The sequence below is a fragment of the Pristis pectinata genome, chromosome 1, assembly GCF_009764475.1.
Source record: "Pristis pectinata isolate sPriPec2 chromosome 1, sPriPec2.1.pri, whole genome shotgun sequence".
Taxonomy (NCBI): domain Eukaryota; kingdom Metazoa; phylum Chordata; class Chondrichthyes; order Rhinopristiformes; family Pristidae; genus Pristis; species Pristis pectinata.
Genome location: NC_067405.1, coordinates 73,760,739 through 73,772,760, shown reverse-complemented (window position 1 = coordinate 73,772,760; position 12,022 = coordinate 73,760,739). Strand labels below are relative to the sequence as shown.

At 40.5% G+C, this 12,022-nt stretch overlaps 1 protein-coding gene across 2 annotated transcripts in view; it reads left to right on the top strand.

The window, feature by feature from the left end:
- Positions 1 to 12,022, top strand: part of LOC127570775 (INO80 complex subunit D-like) — a 105,620-nt gene that overhangs the window by 26,995 nt on the left and 66,603 nt on the right. For both annotated transcript variants that reach the window (XM_052016607.1, XM_052016598.1), the window contains exon 2: positions 8,909 to 9,155. In XM_052016607.1, the coding sequence (XP_051872567.1) occupies positions 8,938 to 9,155 (218 nt within the window). In that variant the 5' untranslated portion in view covers positions 8,909 to 8,937. The remainder of the gene's footprint in view (positions 1 to 8,908; positions 9,156 to 12,022) is intronic.

The window sequence follows — 12,022 nt, the reverse complement described above, 5'->3', positions numbered from 1 at the left end:
CTGAAGTTGTAAAAGGTGCTGTATAAATGCAGGTTGCTTTTCTTATTGGAATGAGATGACTGGATTGAAGAGGCCATAATTACTGAGCTGTACTGTAGATGGGTAGCAATAAACCATTGTGTATCAAGCTTGTACGCAGTGGAGCCAGAGATTTTGAACAACTGTTGAATATGAAGGAGTCAAAACAGTGGAAAACAACATGCAGTTTAACTGACAAGCCTAAATAGTATTATTTATTTGAATAATTCAATCAAACTATCCAGATCTGAAATTAACTCATTACCTTGTTACTATCAAAAGCTATAAAGCCTCAGTAAAAATTTGAAAAATAGCTCTTTGATAACATGGCTTGATCCCTTTTTATTTTTAAAAGGCCATTAACAAAATGTAATAATGCCAGTGCTTAACAGCCACTTTATTATGTGACTGTTATGATATAGAAACAGTAGCATGTATTGATACTTCTGTGATTCTGGATTAATAGCTTATCAGCAGAATAATTTCCAGCTTTTGGTTATTAAAACAGCTTTTTAAGGACCTAAATCGTTTTTGTGTAGTGGTATTCTGCTGCCTTCTGAAAGGGGTTTGCAGTATTTAAAGTATAGTGCTGGTGTAAAATTTTCATTGTGCCTCTCTTCAAGTAACTTTGTTCTATGTAAGGACTTCAGGATGTTCAGTAAAGCAAGTGTGAACATATCACACTTGAACCACAAAACAGTCAGTAAAGCTGTGCACAGCAGAGCGTGAAATACCAATGATTACCTTTCTCATCCCTGATGGTTGTGATGCAAGCAATTAGAAATTATGTCCTTGTAAAAGTAACATGTGTATTCTATGAAATCATAATAAAGAAAGATTGAAATAACTTGTATGTACAAAGTGGCATTCACATCTCAGGACTACACAGCTGATGAAGTTCTTTTGAACTCACTCAGTTTTATTGTGGGAAATGAAGCAGCTAATTTGCAGGAATCAGTCGCCCATGAACAGTAATTGATCATGATAAATAATTTGTTTGAGAAATAAATATTAGTCAAAACACCAAGTGTTAACTCCCTTGTTCCCATTTGAAATAGTGCCAGGAGATCCTTCTATAGCCATGAGTTAGATTTTATCAACTCACCTGAACGACAGTGTCTCTGAGGGTGTAGCACTCCCTCAGTAATGCAGTGAAATGCAATTGTACATTTTTATGTCCTGTCTCCATTATTGTAAGTTGAATCAAAGTTGAATTTCTGATTCCTAGTTGAATGAGCTACCCACTGAGCTGAGCCACACTTGACAGTGGGAGTCGTCAGTGCTGTAATCCAGGAATTGCAGCAGCCAGTTTGTGCAAAGCAAGTTGCACAACTACAAGTTTTTGTGGGGTCCGAGTAATCTGTTTAATTGATAGTTGAAGAATAAATGTGGTCAGGCATAAAAGTGAACTCCCCCACTTCTCTTTCAATAATAATGTGGTATCTTTTGCATCCAAAGTTGAGGTTTCTTGTGGTTATATGCTTATCACTTCCATGATTTAAGGATTGATCAAGCTTGTGATGAGATGAATTCTCAAAACTCTCATATGTAATGGGTCTGTGTTTATTTGTTCATATGCAAAGTTCTTTGTACAGGCTGTCCTCGGGCAATGAGTTGGTTCCATTTTTACAGCCTCCTTAAGTTGATTTTGTCCACAAGTTGTACAAAATACACAAAAGTCACTTGAGATGGTAACCACACCTCCGCAGGATTATAATGAATGGCATCAAAAGTACACGACTGACACGGAAGAACAATTACTAAAAGTGGAGAGAAAGGAAACTAGTTCTGCCATTTGTAGGAACAAATATGCACCATGTCAGACTTTTGAATTTAATAATATGATGGGAACTCATTTGTATGTAGGGGTGTTCATAAATCAGGTGTTTGTAACCCAATGACAGCCTGTACTTAGCTATTTTGTGAGTGTAGTGCAAAAGCAAATGGAATTGCATAATTTGTAGTGTCCTGTTGTTGGTCCTTTGTATATAAGATGCATGCTCTGCACATGTAATAAAGTTCCTTGCAACAAAGCCGGGCTAATCTGAATTGTGGCATAGATTAAACTGTTTTGGGCTTTGTCTTTTGAAGTCTCAGCTAGGGTGTCAACAGAACTGTCAAGTGGCATCTAAATTTGTCCCAGTTGAAAGATTATTATTCACGTTTCAGGTTACACAGCAACAGTAGGAGAAAATGTTTCTGTCTCTTGTGCTCTCATCTCCCTGATTGGAAAATGGATTTGATGTATCTGGGATGAAGTGGTGTGGAAGGAAGAAGGGGGAACCTTCAAAAGGTACCCTGGAAATATAGGTCCTGTTTAGCCACCTCCTTTGGGGTTTGTCAGCCTGGAAAGTACATAATTATGTCTGTTGTTGTAAGAACTCGCAGTAGCCACATGCAGTTAATGGTAAATCCAGATCAATTAATTTTACTTGACTAAAAATATTCTGAAATAGACCCAGTGCTGAGCCTGTGTTTCTCATATGGTAAATGCAACTGAAGTTAAATACCACATTAGATCAAAGGAAAAGTCTTTAAAATCTTACAAAAAATGGGAGTAAGCAGGAAAGGAACAGGAAATGAAATGGGACTGAAAGCTGATAATTCTCCAGGACCTATTGATCTGCATCTCAAGGTTTTGAAAGAGGTAGCTATGGAGTTAGTGGATGCATTGGTTGTCATCTTCTGAAGTGCCATAGATTCTAGAATGGTCCCACAGAATGGAAAGTGGCAAATGTAACCCAACTATTTAAGAAAGGAGGGAGAGAGAAAATGCAGAACTATAGACCAGTTAGACTGACAAGTAGTAGAGGAAATACTGGAATCGATTGTTAAGGAAGTGGTAACAGGGCACTTAGAAAGTAAGAATGGGCAAGTCAAAATGGAACAACGAAGGGAAATGGTGTTTGACGTAGAAACAGGAAATGCTGGAGATACTCACAGGCCAGGCAGCGTCGGTAGAGAGAGAAATGGAGTTAACATTTCATCTTGTTGACCCTTCATCAGAACTGTAAAGTGAGGAAATGAACATGGAGAAGAATGAAGGCTGGGAAGAACAATGGGAAAATGCAGATAAATAATGCTGCAACTGTGAGATGCAGAGCGCATCCGTTGCAGGAAAATCTGAAAGGAAAGAGAATGCTGGAAATACTCAGCAGGCCAGATAACATCTGTGGAGATAGAAAATGGAGTTAATGTTGCAGATTAATGAGCTTGCATCAGAACAAAGCCCATTCTGACACACAGGAAAGACTGGTTATTTGAAATTATTGATTTCAATATTCAGTATTAATGGAAGAATAGTATTGGAGGCCAAAGGTAAAGAGGTCAGAGTGGAAGAGCGATGGAGAATTAAAGTGATGGGCAACAGGAAGCTCAGGGTAACCCTTGCAGACAGAACGGATGAGGTCTACAATGTAGTCACACAATCTGCATTTAGTTTCTCCAATGCAGAGGAGAGCTTATCATGAGTACCAAATGCACTACATTAGATTGGAAAAAAACGCAAGTGAACAGCTGCTTCATCTGGAAGGAGTATTAGGGCCCCTGGATGGTTAGGAGGGAAGAAGTAAAACCACATATTTACATATTTGTAAGAAGGGAAATGGTAGTTGTTGGAGATGCAGAGAAAACCAGGGAATCATGGAGAGAATGGTTGGTTCAGAATGCTGAAAGGGCAGGGGCAGATGAGTTTGATAGTGACATCTCATTAAGTTGGTAGAAATGTGGAGGCTGGTGGGTGGAAGATAAGGGGGACCCTATTCTTGCTCTGGGTGGGAGGTGAGGGGTTGAGAGTAGAAGTGAAGGAAACAGAACAGCTATAATTGAGAGCTCTGTCAACTTTGGCAGAGGGGAAGCTAAAGCTAATGAAAGGAAGGCATTTCAGAAGCACTGCTGTGGCAGGTGTCATCCTCAGAACAGAAGCGATGGAGTTAGGGAAACTGGCTAAATGGAATGGAATCCTTACAGAAAGCAGAATGGGAAGAAGTGTAGACAATGTTGCTGTGGGAGTCTGCAGGTTCCTAATGGACATTGGTTGTTAACCTATCCTCCGAGATGGCAATAGATTGGTCTAGAAAGGGAAAACAGAGTCATTAAAAGACCAAGTGTAAGCAGAACGAAAATTGGCAGTAAAAGTGATGACATTTCCTGAGTTGTATACAATTGCAATCAGGGCCTGAGTGAAGACTATTCTGTGAATCCCACAAAGAGGCAGGAATACTTCGGGTTCAGCTAGTTCTCAGTGCTATAGCATTGATTTGGAGAAAGTGGTGGAGTTAAAGGAGAACTTACTTAACGTAAGAACTCAGCTAGGCAACTCCGTGTGATGAAGGAGGAATAGTTGTATCTCTGTTTGGCAGAAGTGAAAGGCCCTCAAGCCATTCTGATGTGGGTTAGAGTGTAGAGGGATTGGATATCTGTGGGGAAGGCAAGTCAGTTGCAGCCAGGAAACAAGAAACTCAAATGTCACCGAAGGTGTCATGGATGTAAATGAGAAGGTCCTGAGGAGAGAAAGAAGAGTCAAGACAGGAAGAAATAAGTTCCCTCCAATAAGGACGTTCAGAAACGGTGGTTCTGTCAGGACAGACCTTGTTGATCTTGCAGTAGAAGTAGAAGTGGGCTGTTCATGATTGGAAGGCTATGGAGCGATAATCTCCAGAGGAAGTAATGTTAACAACCTGAAATATTGACTCTATGCTGTTCTCCTGTAGCGTATATCCAGATTTTCTTTTATTTCAGATTTTTCACACCTGCAGTTTGTTTTAAGGTTGTGGTTAGCAAAATTGATGAGGGTAAACCAGTTGCTGTGATGCATTTAGACTTGCAAGAAGGCTTTTAATTTGAAGAGGTTATTAAACAAAATCAAAGCCTACAGTATTGGGATGGCACAGATTGAGACTATTTAACCAGTGCCATAATAAACAGGTCATTTTCAAGTTGGGAGGTTGTGACTAGTGGTATACAGCAGGGATTGGCCCTGGGGCCCTAGCTTTTCACAATCTATATGTTTGGAAAAGGAGACAGAGTCCAATATTGCTAGAGTTGTTGATACAAAGCTGGCTGAGAGAGGGATGCTGATGGTCTAAGTGAATGGATGAGAACATGACAGATGGAATATTGTGGGGGAAATGTAAGGTCATCTACTTGGGCGGCAAAAAAAAAGCAGAGTACTAGATAGTGAGGGATTGAAGGTGTTAATAGTAAAAAGGACTTAGTTGTGCTTGTTAACATGCAAGCATAGCAAGCAATTCAGATGCAGATGACACATTGGTCTTGAGTAAAGATCTCTACTCCAATTGTGGAGGGTCTTCTGAGGTGTCTGTGATATCTGTGCACGGGTCTGGTCTTCCTTCCTAAGGATGTAGTTACAATTTTGAAAGTGCAACAGAGTTTCACTAGATTGATTCCTGGGATGGCTGGTTTGTTGTACGAGGACAGATTAAGCAGACTGGGCCAATTCTCACTCAAGTTTGGAGGAACAACAGGCCTTCTGAAATGTACAAAACCCCTACAGGGCATGACAGGGCAGAAACAGTGATGATGTTTTTCTGTCTTATAACTGGGGGGTCACAGTCTCAAAATGAAGGGTCTGAGTTGAGAAGAAATGTTGCCACCCAGATGGTAGTGAATTAGCAGACGCCTCAATCCAGGAGGACAAGGCTGTGAAGGCTCAGTCACAGAATATGTTCAAGATGGAGATCTTCAAGTATTAAGAGAATCAGGGGATATGGGGTTAGTGCAGGAAACTGGCACAGAGAAAAAAGATCAGCTGTGGTCTTATTAAATGGTGGTGTAGGCGTGAGGGACAGAATGCTGTATTTTTGCTTTTACAGTGGCATGCAAAAGTTTGGGCACCCCTGGTCAAAATTTCTGTTGCTGTGAATAGCTAAGCGAGTAAAAGATGACCTGATTTCCAAAAGGCATAAAGTTAAAGATGACACATTTCTCTAATATTTTAAACAAGATTACTTTTTTACTTCCATCTTTTACAGTTTCAAAATAACAAAAAAGGAAAAGGGCCCGAAGCAAAAGTTTGGGCACTCTGCATGGTCAGTACTTGGTAACACCCCCTTTGGCAAGTATCACAGCTTGTAAATGCTTTCTGTAGCCAGTTAAGAGTCTTTCAATTCTTGTTTGGGGGATTTTCACCCATTCTTCCTTGCAAAAGGCTTCTAGTTCTGTGAGATTCTTGGGTCATCTTGCATGCACTGCTCTTTTGAGATCTATCCACAGATTTTCAATGATGTTTAGTTCGGGGGACTGTGAGGCCCATGGCAAAACCTTCAGCTTATGCCTCTCGAGGTAGTCCATTGTGGATTTTGAGGTGTGTTTAGGATTGTTATCCTGTTGTAGAAGCCATCCTCTTTTCACCTTCAGCTTTTTTACAGATGGTGTGATGTTTGCTTCCAGAATTTGCTGGTATTTAATTAAAATCGTTCTTCCCTCTACCAGTGAAATGTTCTCTGTGCCACTGGCTGCAACACAAGCCCAAAGCATGATCGATCCACCCCCATGCTTAACAGTTGGAGAGGTGTTCTTTTCATGAAATTCTGCACCCTTTTTTCTCCAAACATACCTTTGCTCATTGCGGGCAAAAAGTTCTATTTTAACTTCATCAGTCCACAGGACTTGTTTCCAAAATGCATCAGGCTCGTTTAGATGTTCCTTTGCAAACTTCTGACGCTGAATTTTGTGGTGAGGATGCAGGAAAGGTTTTCTTCTGATGACTCTTCCATGAAGGTCATATTTATGCAGGTGTCGCTGCACAGTAGAACAGTGCACTACCACTCCAGAGTCTTCTAAATCTTCCTAAAGGTCTTTTGTAGTCAAACGGGGGTTTTGATTTGCCTTTCTAGCAATTCTACGAGCAGTTCTCTGGGAAAGCTTGCTTGGTCTTCCAGACCTCAACTTGACCTCCACCGTTCCCGTTAACTGCCATTCCTTAATTATATTACAAACTGAGGAAACGACTACCTGAAAACGCTTTGCTATCTTCTTGTAGCTTTCTCCTGCTTTGTGGGCATCATTTATTTTAATTTTCAGAGTGCTAGGCAGCTGCTTAAAGGAGCCCATGGCTGCTGATTGTTGGGACAAGGTTTGAGGAGTTAGGGTATTTATAAAGCTTTGAAATTTGCATCACCTGGCCTTTCTTAACAATGACTATGAACAGTCCATAGCCCTAACAAGCTATGAAGGTCTGAGACCTTGATAAAAGTTATCTGAGAGTTCAAATCACTTGGGGTGCCCAAACTTTTGCATGGCACTGTATGTTCTTGAGTTGCTTAACTCTTTTTCTTGCTTCGTTGGTAAAACAGTGAAAAGGGATGTTTTATGATTTGATTTCTTTTCTGGTTCTTGTTAAATAAATATATATGCATGAAGCCCATTTATCTGGACTGAGGGCAAAGTGATTTCTGTCGCAATTGATGTCTATGCTGAAATGGTTAGTCAGTGATCTTTTTTTAATGTTGGACTGGATTGATGTGATTCACATTCAATGAAATTGAAGAAGGTTGTCTTGTATCAAAACTGTTAACATTTGTGTAAAACTTGTTGAGGTGCTGCTACTTTTTGTAATTACCATAATATATTATCCTTTGTACATGCAATATGCATGGTTATATTGTGCCTTTGCACACCCTGTCTAGGGCTGCAAACCATGAATTATTTTTGAAATGTTATGTGGATGTATAAATTAATATTTACCAAGGACACCCTATAGACTTACACTGAAAGCATAAAATCAAGACCCAATGATGTATGTAGCTGGTAGTGAAAATAACACATGTAGGTGCAAATTCAGCAGAAGCTAGGGACAAAGTTCCAACATTGGGGTAAAGGGGAGTAAACTTTATGTCTAAATACGAAACGCTGAACCTGGCTATGTTTGATGCAGGCGTACGGTTGCCAATGTGTATAATTTGTCCATTCTCGTGTGTCTTGTATTGAAACTGCAAAACTGTTAATAATCAGACAGAAACCTCCTCACTACTCCTTCTCTTCATCAAGATATGAATCAAATGTGGGAAAAAAACAGTTAGTAAACATAGCGTTGGTCCCACCTAAAGCATAGGTCCCTGGCTTATCTCCTATGATAGTTGATACTCCGCATAACATCTCTATGTGCCTGGGATAGGGAAAAGGCTCACTTTTATCATGTCACGAACTTAGTTAATCCTAGTACCTAATGGAGCTAACAAAGTACAATTACAGTTCTGATACAAGGATGTAGCATTCAATTCGTGCACAGTAACAGTCCACAAATAGTAATAAATGACCAGGTTAACTGTTTTGGGTGTTGATTGAGAGCTCTGTATTGGCTAGGGAAATCAAGAAAGTTTTGCTGCTACTCTTCAAAATTGAGCCATGGGATCTATTGCATCCATCTAGCAAGCAGACAAGCCCTTGGTTTAACGTCTCAACTGAAAGGCCACTTCAGACAGTGCTGTATTTCCTCAGCACTGCACTGGAGTGCCAGCCTTGATTTTGTGCTCTGGAATGGAACTTCAACCTACCATTTTCTGACTCTGAGGCAAGTGAACTACCAGTTGAGTTCTGGCCATGAACCAAAGAGGAACAGATGAAAAAGCTCCTCAATCCCCATTATGCCATGGTGAGGATGCTATGTTTTCTCCAACCCCTTTCCTAAACCTTCCCATTGGTTGATTAGCCTGCTTGTGCTCAGCATCCAGAGAAGTGAAAGGTAGGCCACTAAGATGTACTCATAGCGGATGATAGATACCCACCAATCTGTGTCTCCAGAGAATAAATTGAGCGAGGGTTGGAATGTATCAATCCATTCCTGCCCACACTAGTCAAAGCTGTTATTTCCCCTTCTAATTTCTAATTTGTCTTCTCTGTATCTGACACTCTGCCTTTTTCTCTGTAGCTAATGTTCACAAGGAGAAGAATCACGTGATGTATGAAGGCAAACACATACACTTCTCAGAGGTCGATAACAAGCCATTGTGCTCCTATAGCCCCAAGCTCTGCAAGCAGCGCCGGCTCAACGGCTACGCATTTTGCATCCGCCACGTTCTGGAGGACAAGACCGCTCCATTCAAGCAATGTGAATTTGTAGCCAAGTACAACAGCCAGAGGTGTACAAACCCTATCCCGAAGTCTGAAGACCGAAGGCAAGTCACCTTTTCCTAATTGGGCAACAAGGGACTTGGGGTGGCAATGGAATTGTAACCAATCTGCTCTTTGATAGACTGATGGGATCAGACCTAGCCCTGGTTTTATATTCCATACACTTTTCCTGTTAATTCAGTTCAATGGAGAGTGATATAGGATATAGTTTAACATTTCCTTCTGCTAAATCCGATACTTACTGCCCATGAGTTAAGTATAAATTACTCCTAGCTTCTCAGACCTTACAGAATTAATGCAATAAAATGTGTTATTTAAAGAGCTGAGCAGAATAAATTACTTTCTTTTAAAGTTCAGTTGCGAAGTTTTCTCTTAGAAAAAAACATGTAATATTTTTCAATCTTTTCTCATCTTCTCGCATCACCTGCGCTTTAGGAATGAAACATTGGTAATGGTGCCACAATAAATGAATGGCATGCTTCCGTGTAAAAAAAAGAAATCAAGGAGAGGATTGTTGATGTTTCAAGACAATCAGACTGTGCAAATATCAAACAAGAGTAGATCTCTGGAGAAGATGATGAAAGATTTCTTTTAAAAATGTAGCATATGTTTCTCACCCCTCCTATTCCCAGGGTGATAATTAATCCTGGTGTAGAATTCCTCAAGGAAGCAAGAGATGTTCAGGATCTCTTCTGATGTGCCTTCAGAAATCTACTTGCATTCCCCTTCCCCAACTGTTACCCCGCCCCCAACGTCCAGATCAGCTAACAAATTGCGGAACAGTAATTAATCCTTAGACAGTGATGACCTGCATTGCTCAGAGTCCACTGCACAAGCAATTAATATTTTTCCCCAGCAGAGAATCCATGCAGGTCTCTGCAAATACTGCTGGAAATTGTTCCATTGTGACACATTTAGTAGATTAGTTCTGAGACACGTTGCCATTTAACAATAATAAATAGCAACAGAAAATGCTGGAAATACTCAACAGGTCCGGCAGCATCTGCGCAAAGACAAACAGTTAAAGGCTGGTTTGCGTAATAGACTCTGCTGCATTCACAACTCTACAATTTCTTGCTGTCTTGGGCAGAGAAGTTGCTATACCAAGCCATGATGCATCCTGATACGATGTTTTCTATGGCGTATCTGTAAAAATAGACGAGGATCATTGGGGACATGCTGAATTTCCTTAGCCTTCTGAGGAAATAGAGCTGCTGGTGTACTTTCTTGGCCATAGTGTCTATGTGGTTGGACCAGGACAAGTTGGTGATATTTACACCCAGGAACTTGAAGCTCTCAACCATCTCCACCTCTGCACCATTGATATATACAGGGATGTGTACTTCCTGAAGTCAATGACTAGCTTTTTTGTTCTGCTGACATTAAGGGAGAGGTTGTTGTCTTGACACCATGCCACTAAGCTCTCCATCTCCTTCCTGTACGCCGTTGTTGTTTGAGATCTGGCCCACTACAGTGGTGTTGTCTGCAAACAGGTAAATGGAGTTTGAGCAGGATCTGGCCACACAGTTATGAGTGTACAGGGAGCAGAGTAGGGGGCTGAGGATACAGTCTTATGGGGCACCAGTGTTGAGGATAATCGTGGTGGAGTTGTTGCTGCCTATCCTTACTGATTTGCGGTCTGTTGGTCAAGAAGTCAAGGATCCAGTTGCAGAGGGGGTGCCAAGTCTTAGATCTAGGAGATTGGAGATGTTTGTTTGAAATTATGGTGTTGAAGGCGGAGCTTTGGTAACAATGCCACTGAGATCGGGAGGGTGGGCAGGGACCTCTTTCTTTTCAAGATGCAGATAAGATGAGGAGTTCAAGCAGTTTACTCCCTCAACCTGCTGCCGACATAGTCTGGCAACTACTACAAAAAGTGACCAAGGACTGTCCCTTGCTCTAAGCCAGGGCTACATAAAATGTTACTGAGAAGCATCTTTTCCAATTGAGCTTAGTCTTCATAAAACTAAACATTTCTGCTGGTGTCTGTGGTTCTAATTGAATGCGATTAATCATTTGCAAATCCAGTGGGGTTTTGTTTTGAATAATAACTTGGTATGAGTAAATGTGAGAATTCAAACACCATACTTTAAGTTGAAATTAATGTTAAATCCTACAATTTTTTGAGAAGTTAATATTAACTGTAAAATAAAAACACTGCCTTCCCAAAGCAGACATTGCCTACTCTGAACTTTGCTGTCAATGCTATACTGTGGTGAGGGCCACAGGCTGATCTCAAATGTTTGACAGCTTCTTGCTTTCTCGGTTATTCACCCCCCAAGATACCTTGAAACTCGCTTGCAGCAGTTTATCAATCACTGGGTGGCAACAATCATGGTTAATTAAAGGAACTAGGTGTAATCTTTGACCAGAGCACCGAATACTTACTTGTACCTACTCTTTATCGCCGTATTTCTGATCCATTGACTGCTAACGAGACTTATCCTTTGCCCTATTGATACACAAATTTAGTTTTGAAATCAATTATTTGTCTGTGCCAATCCATCTCCTTTACTGTCATTCCTTCCTCCGGTGTTTCATTGGGGGTCACTGTTTTGTCCCCTTTTTTGTCCTGCATTATGTATAAATTCTTCAAGTTATCCAAGTATTGTTCTGAAAATGTTAACTTTCAGTGCAGCCCTGCATTTTACAGTTGGTTTGTGCAGTTCAGATTTGACATGCTGTTTGCTGATGTTTTTACCTGGGGAAACTCTTCCACCTTTCTCCCATCCACTCCATCTTAATGATCTCTACACATTATCAGATGAGTACACAGAAACTAGTGTGCGCTAATATTTCTTTCTGGTGGTTCATTGATATTTTTCCAAAGTCTTTGCTTTCACTTTGCATGATGGATTATATGATACCTTAATCCATCATCTTAGTTTTCTTGTAATACTATGACAGCCTT